This window comes from Pholcus phalangioides, unplaced genomic scaffold (assembly GCF_987345545.1).
Source record: "Pholcus phalangioides strain wild (caught in Gottingen) unplaced genomic scaffold, Ppha-v1.0 ptg000017l_1, whole genome shotgun sequence".
Classification (NCBI taxonomy): Eukaryota; Metazoa; Arthropoda; class Arachnida; order Araneae; family Pholcidae; genus Pholcus; species Pholcus phalangioides.
This window is the reverse complement of record NW_028301610.1, coordinates 29815993-29836260: the sequence shown is the minus strand read 5'-3', so window position 1 is coordinate 29836260 and position 20268 is coordinate 29815993. Positions and strand designations below refer to the sequence as shown.

The 20268-nt window shown below is 37.3% G+C and overlaps 1 protein-coding gene across 5 annotated transcripts in view; it reads right to left on the bottom strand.

The window, feature by feature from the left end:
• Mical (Molecule interacting with CasL) overlaps positions 1-20268 on the bottom strand; it is a 153443-nt gene that overhangs the window by 106174 nt on the left and 27001 nt on the right. For 3 of the 5 annotated variants that reach the window (XM_089246324.1, XM_089246329.1, XM_089246327.1), the window contains exons 2-3: positions 3503-3680; positions 2316-2650 (exon numbers count right to left, since the gene is read on the bottom strand). In XM_089246324.1, the coding sequence (XP_089102450.1) occupies positions 2316-2570 (255 nt within the window). In that variant the 5' untranslated portion in view covers positions 2571-2650; positions 3503-3680. The remainder of the gene's footprint in view (positions 1-2315; positions 2651-3502; positions 3681-20268) is intronic. The other 2 variants (XM_089246326.1, XM_089246328.1) reach the window with 1 other exon arrangement.

Below are 20268 nucleotides of genomic sequence, written 5' to 3'. Positions count from 1 at the left end.
TTGGGTCTATTTTTTCATCTGGAAAATGAATCCTTTGCGAAATACAAATTAACAAAATAATAAATTTGGCATTTCATTCCTTTTTTGATAAATTAACTGGATTGTTTTGCTTTCTACAAAATCAATAACCACTTTCACAAAAACAGGACTCTATAAAAAGTCTGGGCAGACCTCTGTAATTATATACAATAACCAAACAATGATTAATATACTTTTTCTTTTTTCCCCCTTTCTTCTATAGTTGTTCCCGGTTTTTCATAGTTCATTCCGCTACCATGGAAGAAACTAAACCCCACACAATATACCACTTATATCGTAGCCGGTCAATTTGTCGCACTCAACTTGTCGCGCTCAACTCGTCGCGCATCAATTTGTCGCAGTGCCAATTCGTCGCGGTACAAATTCGTCGCAGAGCCAATTCGTCGCGATACAAATTCGTCGCGGTACAAATTCGTCGCAGAGCCAATTCGTCGCGGTACAAATTCGTCGCAGAGCCAATTCGTCGCGGTACAAATTCGTCGCAGAGCCAATTCGTCGCGGTACAAATTCGTCGCAGAGCCAATTCGTCGCGGTACAAATTCGTCGCAGTGACAATTTGTCGTGTAACCAATTCGTCGGGACGTCAATTTATCGCAGAGTCAACTCGTCACGCGATCTGTATGTAGGTTTTTTGTCACATACGTGAAAAAATAAACATGAAGAAAAGTTTTTTTCCATCAAGAAATGCACACAGTTTATTAAATTTTTTTTTTGTCATTTCGAAAAAAATCATCGAAATTACATCGAAATTAAAATTACAATTGATATTAATGTTTTATTATTCAATTATTGTAAATGTTAAAAAAATCATTTTTTCTATGATAAAATTTTAAAATTCTGTAAAAAAATGTCGGTGTTTATGATATTCCCCAAATTACAGCACAGCGGAGGCTCTCTTTAAGTGTAAACTTGTATCTGTCCCATGTGGACTCGAGACTCCCACCAACATTAACCACTACAGTATCTCCACAAGAACCTGAAATAATTAATAATTTAATTTAATTAATATTTCATTTTCACCGGATAAGCCACACTTGTCGCTTTCTCTCGAGATTTCCATTACTCGTAGCGAGGGGAGTTGGGGCGCACACCGAGATGATAAATTGCGATCACATACATTTTCAAAATTTAATTTGCACCGGATAAGTTGCTCAAGTTAAAAACTCAAAAAATCCAACCAATAAAGTTCATAGGTTACATTCGAGCAAATGCAACCGATAATCTTATTGGTTGAATTTTTCAAGTTTTATAAAAGGACTTTTAGAACACTTTCATAGTGTAATGCTAGCCTTAGATATATTGTCGGTAAAAAATTCCTCAAAGATGTATTCTCTACATGGCAGATACATATTCAATAGTGAATTAGGGCCATTCAAGTATTACGTAAGCAGATTTTCAGCCATTTTTGACCCCCTCCCCCTTGTCAGCAAAAATCAGCAAAACACTGACCCCCATCCCCTCCCCTGTCAGCAAAATTTCACCAGCAGCTTAGAATATTTCATATCTTCAAAAAGGGGTGGTTGATGACGTAAGCGACCTTCAACCCCCCCCCCCCCCGCCATCAAAAGTCAACAAATCCGAAACTCCCTCCCCGATCCTGACGTAATACTTAAATGACCCCTTAGGCAAATTGTGCTTTGGGATGGGCATTGATCCTAATTTATCATCTTGGTGTGTTCCCGCAACACCCCTCGCTGCGAGAAATGGAGATCCCGCCAGAAAGCGGGAGTGCGGCTTATACGGTGAAAATTTAATTTTAAAAATTTATTTTATCATAACTTATCTATCATCTTCGTGTGTTCGCCCAACGCCCCTCGCTGCGAGAAATGGAGATCCCGCCAGAAAGCGGGAAGTGTGGCATGAATACCATGAAAACTGAATTTTGAAAATTTATTTGATCGGCGTACTGACTCTGCGACAAATTTGTACCGCGACGAACTGATTCTGCGACAAATTCGTACCGCGACGAACTGATTCTGCGACAAATTTGTACCGCGACAAATTGACTCTGCGACAAATTTGTACCGCGACGAAATGACTCTGCGACAAATTTGTACCGCGACGAACTGACTCTGCGACAAATTTGTACCGCGACGAGTTTGTAGCACGACGAATTGACGCTGCGACAAATTGATTGCGACGAATTGTCGCGCGACAAGTTGATCGCGACGAATTGACCTAGACCCCACTTATATGATTCAACAATATATTCATTTAAATGAATTAAATTAAAAGGAAAAATTCAAAAATTGCATGGCATAATTTATAAAGCATACCCTTGTATTTGGACATGCTTTCCCTCGGTTATAGCATTTATGGCTAGCTCTTTTGTCTAATTTCGCCCACAAAGATGCAGCTCTCCATGAATCAAGTTTGGCTTTCAGCTGCGGGTAAAAGTTGTTGATATTTGTTGGCTTGAGATGTAATAGTTCGCATAGTTGTCTGAATGTGCTTAGAACAGATTTGAATGTAGTAGATGACAAGAACTGATCAAAAACTTCTGATGGGGGCAGTGGATTACTTGTAGTCATACTGCCGACGAGAATTTCAGCTAAGCTGATGCGACTGATTGAACATTACTTTGCATTTACTTATTGCAGACACTGGCATCCTGTGAAAGAAAAGGAAAAGCCAATTATTATCGATACTAATTATATAGTTAACAAAAATTACCAAGTACATATATGACCTCATTTTTTGAGATGAACTGATTTCAAAAAGTCAGATGATTCTATAGGAAAAATGTTGTTTTGTTTTCCTATGTAGGCCTATATATGTGATAATACGCCAATACACCCAGACTTACGCTACCCCAAGTTGCAATATTTTGGAATTACGGGACTTTATGTCAAAAATGTACATTTCAAGTTCTTTGAAGTGCTCCTAAAAGAATTTATGGTCTTTCAAAATTTTCTAAGTATGGTAGACTCTTCATAATATGGCTGTGTGCTAGTCCAGTCCATCCAGTAATCCAGCATTATTTTGAAGTTTTTTTTTGAGCAGAGAAGAGGAAAACATGCCACTGCATGTCTGTGAGTAGAAGTTTATATTATTTAAATAAGCTTATTCAACTAACATCCAGTAATTCCGCTATTTCAGTAATTTGGCACAACCTGGTCTGATATGTGCCAGTTTAGTGAGAGTCTACTGTAGTATGAATTAATAATAATCTTTGAAAATCTTCCAATAATTATAATATATGCATATTTTTATACACTCATTGTAATAATTATGTGTCAGTTTGTCTCATAAACAAAGATTTGCATTTAACAACTAAGAATAGTAGGTTTCTTCCCCAGGACATGTTGACCACCAGCTTTTGGAGAATTTGAGAGTAACTGAAAATCGCAAAAAATTTCAGAGAATGGAGTGGGAATGAATTTCTGCCGAGAAACCCTAATTCAAATGGAATAATAAATATTGATTGATACTTCAACTTGAAAAATGATTATAATTTTGGTACCTGGCTTCAACCCTAACGATATTATCTGCAAGAGTCTTGCACCAACAATGAGAATCTCATTTTAAAAGGAAACCATGTGTAATCCAGACAAAAAAAATGCTGCATGTTTGCTTATCAGAATGATGATCATGGCACTAAAATTTGAAATATGTAAGTTGATGTGTGGGCAGTGAAATATCTGTAATAAGAGAAATGACAAAATGGCATTATAAGCAAAAGCATCAATCATTGTTACATTTCATGAAATACAGCAAAACTTTGTTAAGATAAACTCACTTGTTAGCCTACAAATTGTTTCTTAAACCAGAATAAATACTTGTCCTGTGTAATGAGTATTGGACAATTTTTGTAATTTCAGTTAATACAAACATGGATAAGATATAATGCTAATTGTCCCTTAAATAAAAGAGAAAATCCAGATTCTTCTCTTAAAATTTTTTCTATTGTAGCAATTCCAGAGTACAGGGATCCTCAATTATAAGTCACACTGCCTTTGTCCCCCTGGAGCCAATTCCTCACAATCAAATACAAATACCACAACCAGGATTTACACTGCCAATCGCCATTGCGCCAAATCGCAACAAAATATTTCATTTAGCAAATAAATTAAGGATTGAATTTGCCAAATCGCGAGTGTCCATTCGGCCTCTTAATGCTCAAATCAGCTATTTGACGCAGTAATTTTGGAATTCACAATTTATGAGGCATCAAATTGGCTTAAGTTCTCTCTCATTTGGCTACAACTTTTTGCATGTGATTAGCCAAATTGTTACAATTGATGAAAAGACAGGGAGAACCCTGGCCACAACAGTCAAAATGTACAACAAGGTGGCTGAAAAACGCTGCTCATAAAAAATATGACGTCAAGTAATAACTAAAATACAGCAACCCGAATGAAGAGCAATTATAATGAAAATATTAATACACACTAAAATAAAACTAATTATTATGATAAAATAAAATACACTGCCCATAAAAAATTATGATTATCTTATCTAAGTATACAAAATACTATCTAGTAAAAATAGATATTATCTAGTATACAAATCTTCATGTATGCAAAACATGAAAGAGGGCCAATATGCCCTGAAAAAGTCGAAAACAGAATTATTTTTGGCCTTTTTCCTCAGGTAAAAAAAATTTTGGCACCTGGATTTTTTTGCGATTTGTCCACCCTTGAACTGACTAACCATGTGGTGGCTCAGTCCATATCCTATGGGATTTCTAACCATAACACTCATCAGTCGAAAAATTCTAATTGATACTGGTGTCCCCTTGTCAAAATACTTGATTGACAGTGCATTATAATGGACTCATGGTCCATCCTATCTATTCCATTGAAATTTTTAAAACTTTAATTATCCTCCCGACATCTGCATTCTTCCAATGCAAACAGAGTTCCCGACTCCTGAAGGTTAACTATTCCATTTACAATGTTCTTTAACATAGTTTCTCAACTATGATCAACGGACTAGAGGTAAGATGGGATAGGTGGTCTGTAAGCAGACTTGAAAATTCTGATGGAATGAAATAATTCCAGACCTTGAGGAAATAAAAAAATAAATTAGGTGCTAGCCGAATACTTTATTTTTCCTAATGAGCTTGAGGTAACCACTGATAGACAGCACCGTTATTTCTAATCCATCTCATTAAATGGCAGTAAATTGTAAGATAGCGATATGGCCAGAGTTGGTGCTTGGTGTAAGCCAAATCCTTTAGGAGCCACACACACACAAGCACGGTTTATTTCTTCAGAAAAACAGTCCTAAATATTACTTTTTTGACTTTTCTGGAACTTAATATCCCCTTCTTGTATCAAAAGAAGCACTGTTGTGAAATCAGACATATTTTCACCCAATTTATCAATCATACACAACAGATATTATTTTCATATAGGTTCAAATTAAAAAAACAACCACAAAAAAAAAAAACACATACTGAATTTAGTGGCTTGTTGCATTGTTTCAGATATTTTACAATTCCTTACATTCAGAAAGGTTGAGAATAGTTACAGTATGTTTTCAACTGATGGTTCTGTCAAGTTCTAGTTTACAAAAGAGTTTTTGTGTTATACTTTTCTGCAGTATCAAAAGTAATAAAAATCTGTAAAAATTTTCATTGATGTGTTACAATAAAATATTTAATTCAGAAACGTTTGTGTTTGTTTAGGTTACATTGAAACATGCTGCAACCCCATCAAGGGTTATGTGCTAACTAGAAACATTGCAAATGCCTGTGTTTCATCACTTGATATGAAAACCAGTATGCAAAAGATTTCCTTTTTTTTTTACTTTGTCCTAACTGGGTGGAACTGTATATATGTGGCCATTCAAGTACAGTCGAACCTTGCTATAGTGAACCCGGGATATAGCAAACTCTCGGTAATAGTGAACTTTTATCTCCCCACATAGATAAAAAAAACCACATGCTGTATCTTATATTCTTATTATCTATATAGGAGGTGGAAAAATGCTACATTTTATCTGTAGGTGTATTAGTTGGGCAATTCAATTCACTGACAATAGTGACAATTTGTGTATGCATAAGCAGCTAACTGTGTTTCCTAAAATGGGCAATATCGCTTCTGGGGACGATGAAATGGTCCAAAGAGCAGAAGCTACGGATATAACATGGGATCCTATGAGCTGGCTTGAGTTGGGGGGAAGGGAAAAAGTTATGAAGAAAGTAGGGATGGGACGAATACTGATTTCGCCAAATACAGAATATTCAACTAACGTTTTGGTCGAATACCCGGCAGCCGAATTTTCTTAACATTGATCACAATTATAAATAAAATTGTTTTTAATAAAAAATATTTATTGGTAATTTTAAATGATTGAAATATTGAATTTTAATTATGCAAACAATTATTTTAATATTAATTACAGAATTAATTTTTTCAACACTTTTACCAATTTTATATCTAATTAAGAAAATGTCAACCATTATTTACTTTCAACTAGTAATGCATCATAAAATTTATGACTTATTTCTTATTCTTCCTGTTTAGATGTTCTTTTCCCCCTTTTGCCTCTTTCAGTAGGTCAATACGTATCTTGTCTAGGTACATCCTTCAGTTAGTGAACTTGTGTAATTCCTGCTCACCTCCACTTTATTGCAGTAGGATTCGATTTTCAGTTTCATATTTTCCTTATAGAAATTCACCCTTACATAGCCTTTTATCATGGAGAGGATATACACCACACTCAACAAAATATAATCAGTAAATTTTTAATTTATGGGAAAACCTCTAAATTAATTTTAAAAAATTATATTAATTAATGATTACACAGATATTCATCAGAAAATACTTCAGCATTATTTGGCCAAACTGAATACTCGGCAAAAGGGCCAAATAGGATGTGGATACAGAATAGCAGCCAAATATTCGCCCCATCTCTAGAAGAAAGTGGGCGATGGAACAAAAAGTTTGGGAAACTGCTCTAAATGCATGTTTCAGCAAATGTAGTTCAAATGGGAAGAAGAAAGGTAAATTTATCTAGTTTGTTTTCCCCCCATTTATATGTTTCTGCTGTGCAAGAAACTGAAATTCGTATATAACGAGAAGTCTGTTATAATGACATTTTTTCCTCTGATTGCGAACAGTCGTTATAATGGACTTTTACTGTATTTATCATTTGGTAATTGTTATCAGAAACCCAAAGTCCCAATGCAATCATATTAAGTGGCATGGACTGTATATATATTTTTTTCTCATCTCTCGATGTATTTAAATTTAGGCTACCTCAAAATTAATAATCAATAATCTCATATCTACATTTTACATTTACAACTATAGTCGCAAAAAATTTTGTCAACTTAAATTTACCACATAAGCAAATGTTTTGCTATTTCATTTTTGTCTTTAACAATTTTATTGAAAGTATAATTTAACTAATGTAAATTTACACTCAAGTATATATTTTTTAAGCAACACATGCTGCTATCTTTTGATTAAATTAACAAATTTTCATATTGGAACTCAACTTTATATTTAAAAAAAAAGAAAAAGAAAAAACCCATTTTGCCCAAAAAAAGACCCGGGTTGGGGAATGGGAAGGCACATCTACCTTGGCAGCAAATATGACAACCCTTGTTTTAACTCTTCTGATTCCTTGGCACTCCACATATGCTCAATAACTATTAATATATGCAGTTGAATATTTTTTGTTGAATAATGATCTACCACCTTGCTCAAGATACAACTGCCTGCTAGGTATTTGATTGAAATTAAGTTTTGCCAGATTGGCGAAATTCCATGTCACTTCCCATCAATTCACAATCTGCATCATCCTTTTGAAATGCAAACCATAAGCAGAGAGAAGTCTGGGGGGGGGGGCACAATGATGTAGATTCATACATGTACATTAGATCAGTCGGCTCAGTCATTGACGGGGAAGGCAGAATTGCCCCTCATATCCTTGTCCATGATACCAACCTCAGCGTAAAGCACTGGCATATGAAGGGGGGGGGGCAGGGCTGTCTTAAGAGCATCATAGGCTCCTGGGCCAAGAGATTTCTCTGAGGCCTTATTAGGCAAATTTTCAAAAATTTCAACCAGATCTCATATGTGTGAGGCCCTCTTTTCTCTTGAGGCCTCCGGGCCGTGCCCGGTTGGGCCCATGGCTTAAGACGGCACTGGGAGTTTCAACCTCTCCCGAGCCGATGTTTTATTTTTTTTGCTGTAAAAAACACCCCTCCCCCACCACCCAGGACGACAAAAAATTAAAATATTGAAAAAATTGTACACACAGTTTGATGTCAATTTAAAGCAGTTTTTGAGGGTCAGAAACCAGTTAACCAGCGTGCCCCTTCTCAAGGAAGGTCCTGTGTGTGTGTGTCCCTGATTGAATATATATAATTTGTTTGTCAGTGCATAGAACTTTGCTGTCAAAGTTCTGGCGTTCATTCATTCATGTCAATGCATAGAACAATTTGACACTGCTGTCTTTTTCTCTGATACAGCAGCATTTGTTATTGCGTTTCATGTCTCTCACTGAGAGCTTGGTGCACTAACTGCTCCATCGGGGTCTTTCTGCGGTAGCAATGAGTCGAGCGGCAATCTCGGTATCGTTTCTGTTGTACTCCGGTGCAGGAAAATCTGACAAGGAATGAGTTGTGGTGGACTTGCGACACCTCTGTTGCAATGCACATGAAAACTTATAGACAGGGATTTCAACGTGCCAAACCAAAGTCGACGCAATCAAGAGAATTCGCAAGCTACGACAATCCATAGGCAGCTGGAAAAAGGTTTTTTGTCACTTAACCCATTTTCAGTTATACTGGTGATTGACAAACGCCGCTGAATTTGACAATGGCCCGCCACTGAATCTGCCGCGCTTCATTTCTAAGAATAATAATTCCAATTATGAATCAATGTTTGAATATGTTCTTGGCCTGCCAAAATTTTTCTTTTTTGGTCGGATCTTGATTGAAAAAGTTTGCCCATCACTATTTAACGAATAACATAAATCCGAATTTTCTATTCGTAAAGTCGAAGAAAATCGTCATATCGGGGCTGAGATTAACGCACGTATAAAGCACAGGAACCTCTAAAAAAAATAAATCTGAATTCATTATAACGGGATTCGACTATATTACAGGCACCAACTTTCAGCAGAGACGGGGAAGTGCAGATGGCATTAACATAAACTTTAGATCTTAAAAAATTAATCAATATCTATCCAGTCGACGCTAGACTATTAGTTCTAGAGTTATAGTTGAAACAAATTTGTACTATTTCCTTGTCACGCGATTTCCTGAACCGACTCGTATGAGCGTACAGATGTTTTCGCGTCAAAAATTAGACTTCAAAAAAATGATTTTTACACAAGAAAAATTTCACAAAGCTAAATGAAATTTTCACTAACGCTAGTAGTATAGGATAGGATGGAATGAATGAATGACAATAACATTGTGTTATCCTCTAATCGGAATTTAGCTTCACAAAATGAAAACTTTATAGACACCTACACCATCAATTTGATCACTACGGCGACCAGACACCTAAGATTTTTCCATCCCACAAGCAATTTATGCATGGTTACTATGAAAGTTTGTGTCTTTTGAGTGCTGCGGTCTGATAAGCGCGATAAAGCATGTTCTGTCGTAAGCATGCTCCTTGGACAGAATGTATTGCTTAAACCACAGACCATTACAAAAATTTACTTGTCTCATCATTCCCCTTCTCTAGGAAAAAAAATTGTTCCCATCAACACCCCCTTGCTTGGCCAACCCATAGGATTCCATGTTGCATCTGAGCTTCTACTGCCCACCTGGTCCGTTCTATCGCTTCCCATCGGGCGATATTGCCCACTTTGGAAAACACCAGTTTAAACGAATTCTGATAGCGAGTTGCGATTTGCTTTAGATATAGATAATATAGATAATTTTTAGAGCTCGTACAGAGAGAAGAAAATGTAATCAGGAGTATAATACTGATGGAAAGCGAAATCATATGATTCTATTTTGTATTCATAGCTGCCACTGCCTTTCGGCCCATTCCAGTACCCCCGCAGAGGAGCAATGATCGCCCTTTTCGGAAAACATTAAACTGAAACTTTCACCAGACAGCAACGCATGAGGGGTCAAATAGGTCTTTAAATTTAAAATTATTCTAAATACAAATCAGAAGACAAGTTGAGAAAAGAAAAATTTAAATACATTTTATAGACACAGAATCTTTTATTTTAAGGACTTTTTTTAAAGACATAAAAACGAAATGCGTGTAATTCGTTGAGTCAGAATTATTGAGTCTGACAGTTCCAAGGAAACCAGCGATTTCATCAAGATGCACGAAACTAAAAACAGAGAAAAACAAATAAAACACACTTTACTAGATTGTAGAAGCCTACATTAAAGTTCCTGGAAAAATATACATATCTTCTGAGTGTAATTGGTATTGAAAAGAAAAATGAAACATTCCTGAAAGGAAAAGAAGTCTCGTTTTAAATCATACAAATTTGACAAGCAAGGGCCTGAAACTAACACAAAAAAGTGTTCTCACATCGAAACGGGCGGAAACCCTAGAAAAAGCGGCCCACTCGAAATCATGACAAAAGGTTTGAATTCGTACGGTGATATGAAGGTCATTGAACACTTTTTTTTACTTGCGGTCATGATGAAGACTGACTCATAAGAATATTCAAGACTTCTGGCATCAAAATTATTTAAAGGCTCGTTATTTGTCGAAACCAAAATCGTAAAGCACGGTTGAAAGAAATCAAGATTCAATTTTTATTTTATTTTAGCACATGATGTGTTTGATGGCATTGTGGACAATTTTCTGTAACTTTTTTTCATAAATACCCGTAGATGACAATTTTACAGAATAGAGGTACATAGATACAGAAAACTCACGCATCAAAGTTTCTTATTTTTCTAATCATTAGTAGTCTTTAATCATTAGGTCTGAATAATAATTTTTCAAAGCATTTTTGCTTTTTAACGCATTAAAAAAACACCTTAATTTCATTTCAGTTTTTTAAATTCTTGTTTTAAAATAATGAAGTAAACTCTTGCAGTTTTCTTCATATTAAAATTTTGCTTAATCCAATATTTCTATCATAAAAATGTTCTAGTGGAAAAATATCTGTTAGTTTGTTAAAATTAAGTAAGGAAACGCATATAACACACACTGGATCGGCCAAATTACTCTCGCCGTATGATCAGCATATTGTTAAGGAAATAGTTTTTTTTACATAAATTTCCCGTTGAAACAAACCTTAGATTATTTTCCCCTTTCAATATCATTCCAGGGTGTTATTCACCAGTAACTGCTTTTTAAAATTTCCCAAACTAGCTTCAGGAAAAATCATCGAAGCCTATATTTTATATATATATTTATAAGCATGGCCATATTTCACACAGGTGTCTTGAAATATAAAAACAGTATTTTCTCTCTGCACTATTTTTTTTAAAAATGTTTTCCGTTTTATGAGGCACGTTAATAATTCTGACAAATAAATAATAAAAACTACAATGTGTCCGGAAGATTCAATTCTGAAATAATCAAATTCTAATTTAATATGAATAGATTAATCATCAAATCCAGAAACGAAACACCGAATGCGCGTGCGTTCTCAAGGGAGCAAAAATATATAACAAAATAGTCGAAAAGAAAACAATTGTCCTATCATCCCAAGAGTGCTAGAAAACGGCCCGCAACGATATATCCTCGATGAAAAACAAGGAGTATCTCTGTTCAATGGCAAAGTGCTCCTTCAATTTATGAGGACACTTGAAACAACACGCGAGCGGACGCAAAGTTAACAATAACCGTTGAACTGGTTAAGATATTTTTTTGACCGTTTATTAAGATCAGCAGACTCCGTGACCTTATGGCAAGTATTTCATATGTAAGGGGAAAAAAAATAGTATAGGGCACTGAGAAAAACATAGGAAAAAAAAAAAATCAAACAATAAGGAAAGGAAAACCTAGACGACAAAGACAGGGTTCTTGATAAAAACTTAAACATTCAGCGATTAGATCATATAGGTGAATACCCTCGCATAAATTACAAAGCTACTATTCCACGAGAAGGATGTACCTGACTTCTCCCCAAATAAGCCTCGAACGAAGAGTTTTTAACTTGTGAAAAAAAATTTATAAAAATGAGGAAATGGTGAAGGTGAAACATGCAATTAGCAAGTATGACTAATATAAAAATGGACATTTGTCCGAAACTGAAGCAGGCTCTTCACATTATTTTTTGTGTTGAAAACAAGTCTGAAAGTGGATTTAAAAAAAAACGTACACAAACGTAACATTTCAAGGTTAATGCGTCACATCCGTTGTTTAGCATCCGAGAAATAAGAAGAAAATGAAAACACAAAAAGGAAAGTTTGGAAGGCAGCGTCTGGCGCGATCTTGTCTGCTACTTGCTTTGATCTGACTCACCTGCAAATACGTGACCGCCATGCGGAGAATTAGCAACCTTCCTACCCTGATCATTGACTACTGGAGAAAGATCGTGGCTTTTTACAATCTTGAATCTGTGCTTTTGGTGGGGGGGGGGGGGGAACCTGTTACAAAACGTAGAACAGAGTAGAAGCCTGTATATATTCTTTCCTCCGAAAAACACCCGAATTTTTTTCGGTTCCGAGAGGTTCAAAAACCAAGAAAACTTTCTGGGTTTTCGTATGTATAGGATCGTCACGGCGAGAAAATGCTTCACAATAGCTGCGACTTCCAACCTAAGACTCCTTTAATGAAAAACAAATTTACAGGAATTCGAATTTGTTTGAAATGCAAGGTCGTCATTCTCAATTGAAAGCGCATCGGCTGTGAAAGTACAGTAAACTACCTCTGCATTGCCAACTGAACGATGGAATGCGGTTTTATACGTCGATAAAATATCTGCGAATTATTCCGAAAGTGAATTGAATATGTGTTCCGAAATTTCTGCATTGACCTCAAAAAGTCCTCACACCTACAGATAGGTGAGGATGAAAGGCCTTCCGGAACCGGTTAAAAAAAAAACTGATTAGATGTCGCGTGAGTAAAATGATTACCATAAAAGGGCCACCTTCTTTCACGATCATTTTCTTCTCTGGAGCAGAATTTTTCCCACAGACCTAATAGTAACATTACCTCTATTAACGGGCCACGCTTACATTCATGCCCTCTTCTCTGTAGGGTGACATTTTGGTTGGATGGGATTTTTTTTCCTTTCACTTCACCTCATAATTACCCGACACACACGAGGAGTGAATTTATGCAAAACTTCATACATATAAATTTCTCAATGTTTTGTACGAATAAATAGCAACTATTTCAAGGCAGGGCCGTACTAAGAGCATCATGGTGTCTCCAGGCGAAGTGATTTTTCTGAGGCCCACCTGGCTAGAAATGCCTGTCCACCAATTTGCATGCTTATAATGGCATTAACCTTTCTAGCACAATGTAGGAAGCAAAAAAAAAAATTCAACGCTAAAAGTATATCTATAAGGTACATTTTTAGCGGACATCGTTGGATTTTTTTTACTTTCTACAATTTGCATGCTTGCTCTTGACATTTTAAATCAAATCTCGAGCACCACCAATTACATGAGCACCTCCCCCCCTCTGCACTTGAACCGACCCATGCGTTTAAACTGTTTTCAAGGCAGATATAAGGAAAGGCAAGATTCTAGAAATCTATGCATAATAATACTTCATGAATGAAATACGCATAAAAGAGCGTGAAATGCTGGATATAAGTGGAATACCCATTTTCATGGATGCTTCCAAAGGAGTAGTCTATGGCAGTGTTCTTAGTCTTTGGAAGTCTACGGCCAGGGGCATCTCTAGTGGAAAAAAGTTGTTCCATTGCAGTTCTTTGAAAATGTGAAAGAGATCAAAGACACAGGTTTATGAGCGGATATAGGAAAAGTATTCAAGAAAACTCACAATTCCACTACCGTCCGTTTAAGTTAGCCGAGCACTGGAAAGCAATGTGACAACAGGCATTGCAATGCAGAAAAACAGGCTTCCATTTTACTGAACGGGTACTATCCGTTATGGCAGAGTTCTTTGTCACGGGCTTTCCGAAGACCTGCATGAAATTCTATAGTTTTTGTAATTCACCACTACACTTCTGATCTATGCACACTGTTTTTTTTTTCTTCATTAATATTAATTACTCAGCACGCACACACAATTATATATATAATATATGCAGTCCGTTGTAACGACAGTTCCCAATCACGGGAAAAATTGTTGTTATAACGGATTTCTTATTATAAGTACTGGGAGATGATAGAACGTACCGGGAGGGGGGGGGGCGATACTATTTATGAATACAATAGACCAATATAGGATAGCTCAGGAAGAGGGGTGATGAGAAAAAAAATTTCTGAGTGGTGGGGCGATGAACAAAAAAGTTTGGGGAACTACACACGAAGAGCTTTAACTCTGCGGATCCAGTAAGCAACATCTCTCTAAGCTTTAACTCTCCTTTAACCTTCTCTTCGGCAATGACGAGTTATTTCGCTTAACTTGATACTTTGTATTTTGGCAATCCCGAGATACCTCGCTTCCTTAAAACCCTCATATTTCAGCAATGACGAGTGCAGAGACTTTTTTTTTTCCAAACCGAGCACAACTCAGGTCTATCGCTATAGGCGATTTACTACCTAGTGAGTTGTGCCGGAAGTGTAAGTGTGGGGTGTACCTAACAGTCTGAGTGCGTATCTAGTGTTGTGTATGATTTTTCAGTGCTGCCATCTATATCTCAGAGGTGAAGTGAGTGATGTGTAATGACTGAATATTTGTACTGTTTGTAGGACTGTTGCTCTCTGTGGCGAGACTTTTTAATGGGGAGATCGGCTCGCATTTGCGACTCGAAGTTGGGAACCACAGAAAACCAACTTCAGCCGACCACCACTGTGGCGACGGTGGGGCTCGAACCCGGATCCCCGCGATGCGAGTCCGTCACTATGACCACCACAGCCGCGAGTGCAGAGACTGTGTTGTTTCTTAACTAGACATGTTTTCTTCTCCCTCTCCTCCAACTTGTCGATCAAGTCAGCCAGTGGGCGAAGTTAGCTTTTGTTCCCATTTTGATATTAGAAAGGGAGATGGTGTTTGATTATACCCTTCCCCCCTGGGTAGTAAAACAATATGGGTACAATATAAGTAGTAGAAAAAGATAAAGAGTGTTTCTCTTCCTCGGTGTATTGTTCTCGAAGTTCGTGGGAAAGCACTATCACCTGCACAAAATCTGAAAAAAAAGGTTTCCTTCCTGAAGAAAAGATGTGGCATTTTACAGAGGGCTTAGTTATTTACACTGTGCTAATTACAATGCGGATCAGTAAACTTTATAACCGCGGAAAGGGCTAAGCATGCTGGAAACCGCAGTGCCTTTTAATGTTCTTACGTGTCACGAAACCAGTGTTATCATAATAAGCCCGAGTGGCGTGGTGGTAAGATGCTCACCTCCACCGTGAAGGTTTCTGTAAGATCCCAGGCTCAAACCGGGGGAAAGAAATATAGATAACAAGATATTTTCCCAAACGAGCTTTCCAACCCAACTCGTTGATGGCAGGAAATTGCGGTATAGCGATAAGGCCGGAGTTTGTGTTTAGTGAAGTAGTGTTATCATAACGTTTATTTTTCCGGCCCACGTAGATGTTAAGGGGCCAACAAACTACTGCTCGGCTTCTTTCCATATCAACGTATTTCAGAAAATTTTACAAGGTGAATCGAAATTAAATTTCAACTAGGAAGAGTTTCATGACCTCGCATACATCATCTTCCCAAGTTGTTGGAGAGCACTACTTAATATCCGAAAGTCTTATCGGCAGATCTACCCGTTCCGAGCTAGCGTTAGACTAATGATACGATACCGATGACCGAAACAAACCGTTGACGCGTATCCAACAGCTGATTCATTCAAGACAAAACATGCATACTATAGATAGGAAGTATGCCAGGTCGCTGGCTGCGAAGAACCAACCTCGAATAAAAGAGAGAGAGAGAGAGATTACGGCAGCTTAACAGACTTGCAACCGAAAACGCGATCAAGCAAAGCCTTTCTCCACTGAAGAAAAATACGCATTTCCACATCGCCGCACGGTCGGGCCACAGGACAGCCAGCGGGACACCAACCAGTGACGGCATGTAGCCTTGCTTTGAAAATGAGGAAGTTTAAAACGAGGAAGAAAAGCGAGAGGAGAATCTCGAATCGGCATTAGATATACATCACCAGACTTGACACATGTCTGTCTGTCTCGGCATCGACAAGGCTGAGCAAAAAGAAAGAGAACTAAAGGAATAAATTGTTACCGAACTGCCGACAAGCGCTAAATCAAGAGGAGCCACTTCTTGCTTGTCGCATGTGATTTGCAAATCCTTTGGAAATTTTTCGTCTTCGATTTTAAATTACATCGCCAGCCGAGCGGCAAAAAATACCAGTCTACATAAAATCTTTTAACATGATTTTTTTTTGGCGTTTTGAAGATTACGAGTGGAAAATAAACGAACAGCAGAGCATACATAAAATATTCCCCCTTTGTTAGAAAAACTTTTTCGCAAACCGTATTTAATACACCAATTCAATTTTTATGAATTTTTGAACTACTTACGAATTTATAGGACATTTATGTACACTGTCCTTGAAAAATTCAAGAGCGAAGCAGTGATTAATATTTGAAAACTTCTGCTTCAAATTTTTAATTGACCCAAAATTTCACAGAATATAATTAATTGATCATAGTAAAAGACACCATTCAAGTATGTTTTGCTCTTTCGGTGATTATTTCCCATTTAGAACATTTGACATTGAAAACAAATTTTTTTTGTAGGCTAGACAAGGACTTGACAAATTCCAGGCGTCATGTAATCATGACAACTAAAAAAAAATATTGGCTCCAAAAATTTTCTGTAGGAGCTTGCTAAATTGGAGTCTACAGAAGACGCAAAATTTTCTGTTATTTCATAATAATCTCGTCCCAACATCAGAACGGATATAATTAAATCCCAGAAAAATTGAAAAAGACATTGTTTAGGATCGTTTTTCTTTGGGGAAAAACAATGCTCTGAGAAATTAAGCTGGTACCTGAAGTATGTTTCGATTTCTCAAGCCTTAAGCTATACAAACTTCGATATAGAATGTCACCTTCCCCGACTAACAGGCGTGGCACAAATTTTATCCTTTCAATCATGTGACTAATAACGGGATATAAACGACTTATTTATTCACAAATTATTTAATAATCAAATAATTACTATCGGAATCCGATGACCAGTTTTCAATTAGTCCATTAAAAGAAATTGAAATGGTAGATTTCGCTAATCTGAGTGAGACTTATAACGCCATTCGAATGGCGAACGGGTTGGAAGGGAAAATTAGTGGCCAAAGACCACCAAGCTTGACAAATCCCAGGCACCAGGTCATGCTGACTAAAAAAATTCTCGTTGGCGTCTCAACTTTTTGCATGTAAAATAAATTAATCGGACACTGAGTACGGCACGGTATTTTCATTTTCGGAAATTTTGTCAGCGCGTCTGCTAGTATAGAAAGTCACGGATAAATCCCGTTTTTGTTCGGAATGAAAATGCTCGGATTCTATGAAGTTTTTGGCTGGAGTCAATTTTTATTTATTTGTGAGGCTCTGGTCAAAAGATATCCAAAGGATTTTTAAGCAAGTTCTAAAAATACGGTAGTTACATATTACATACAAGCAACACTTTTGCTCTGCTCCATATGGACAAATATTACCGTCCTTGAATCTGGTCCTATTGTCGCATAGAATCTCTAAGGATCTGCTTAGCTAGAATTCGGGTCCGAACAAAATACAAATTAACGAAACCATAAGTTTTAAATTTTATTTCTTTTGCACAAAATTAACTAGATTGATTTGCTTCCCACAAAATTATGAATCATTTTCAAAAATAGGACAATATAAAAAAGTCTGGACAGACACCTCTGGTCTGGTTTGAACTTTCAGAGGACAATGTATTTTCTATCTCACGCATCAATATTATAAAAATCTCGATACCACTGGCTATTCAATCACGTAACGAAAAGGAATCAAAAAATTAATATAATTGTTTTCTAAACCAATCAAAATCAATATACATCATCAAGCACGTTGTTGCACTAGCTTGCGCGAACAAATGCTAATGAATTAATGATAAGATTTGGCGGTTATCATGGAGCAACACGCGATGTGTGATTAACCCGAGAGAAGACAACATCTGATGAATCTTATCATTTGAACACCACATTAGCAGCTTATTCGACCGTGTCTTAGAAAATGAGTTGCAACGGTCCACTTATAAATGCGATTATTCCAAACCCATTCTCTCCGTTAATATGCCAGGCTGATGTAATTAGTTGTCTGATTGTACTACGCAACCCTGAATGGACCATTATTTCTCTTCGTGATACTGGAACATAGGTGCTATAGAGGTATGAAAATATCCAAAATTTTTTCAGTGACGTGATCAGCTTCATTTTGTGGAGTTATACGACTGAAATTTGTGCACTCTACGAAAACACTAAAAAAAAAAAAAAAATAGATATATATGTCATTGAATTTTTTTTCTTGCGTATTCAGAATAAAAGAAACAGCGAGACCTCGAGTTACCAGTTTAATGCGGTACCGAAAATTAACAGTAGATATTTTTAATTTGAGCTTCAAAACCCACAAAACTAATATAGGTGAAGAAAACAATTAGCCCCACGTAATCGATGCTATAAAACTACACTCGTATGCAAAATTAAGAGAATTTGCACATTGTGTCTATTTTCACAAAAAGTATTGAAAGACTTCAGTGGAGCACCGTGCTCTTCACAGATGAGTCAAAATTCAGCCTAGATACTGATTCCCGACGTACCCTCATCTGGAGAGAGCCTGACAACCCGATATCATCCCTCCCACATCAGGGCTATGGTGGTGGAGGTGTCATGGTCTGGGCGGGCATCATGTTGGACAGCCGTACGCCCCTCCATGTGTTTGACAGAGGGTCCCCGACTGCTAGGAGGTATAGAGAGATCTTCGAGCCCTATGTTCGACTTTTTAGGGGCGCAGTCGACCCTCGGTTCCTGTTCATGGACGACGTCCACATCGGGCTCACCTGGTCAACGATTATCTGGAAAATAAGAATATTCGGCGTATGGATTGGCCAGTCAGACCTCCTGACCCAAACCCTATAGAACATGTCTGGGACGCCAGGGCCGTAACTGGGGGGGGGGGATGGGGCAACTGCTCCGGGAGGAAAAATTTAGGGGGCGGCAATTTTAGGTTTGGAACACAGAACACCGTTATAAAATTATTAGAATACCGTTATTATTTTTAAGTTGTGGGGGCGGCAAAATAATGTTTGCCCTGGGCGGCATAAATCCTACTTACGGCCCCGTGGGACGCTCTTGGGAGGCCAATTGCATCTCGCCATCCCCCTCCGAGAACCATCTCGGAGATGAAAACTGCGTTGCTGCAGGAGTGGGACCGATTGCCTCGTATCCAGTATGCTGTCACGCTGTGCGACCTGTCTGACTGTGAGAGGGGACCATACCCCATATTTAACTTATTTTCGGTTCGATCTCGCAACGTGGATTTTGGACATTTCTGCAATGATGAGCTTTACTGACAATCATGCGTGCGTACTATGACTTGCGTGTGTATGGTATATCTCTTTCTCTGTTATAACTGTGAACTATTCGTACCAAATTTCATTAAAAACTGTCCATTACTTTTTCGCCCATGGTCAGCGGGTCGTTTCTCATTGAAGTGAAGCATCTCCGGTTACTCAAGAGCGTGCCCGATGTTACAATTGGTTACAAATACTATCCCACGTGGAGACCTTAAAGCGTATATGTACAGTACTATATACCAACGATTTCCACAGCGTCAGACGATGTGACACCGATTAATGAGACGATGAAATGGGACATTTTGAAAACTTGAAAGAATTACATTTTTCTTCAACTAATTTAATGACATATAATATATATGGTATGATACATAAAATAATTAATATGATTAATTATTTTTACCACTCGGAAGACATTCGACTTGGAATAATATGTATTATTTATTTACCGTATATAAGCCGACCCCATCACTACTTCAGGACCACCAAAATCGCAATAAATTGAAAACCCGTGTATAAGCCGACCCCCAAATTTTATATTGTGTCAAATACACAAATTTTTGATGTTGGGGGTGGGGGACATTTCTCCACCCATGGTTCAACTGAAAGTAGTCCAGGAGTTATTAGTGCCTCCATGTTTAAGAAATTGAAATATCTCTTATTACTGACACACTAACCTCTTGTGTAT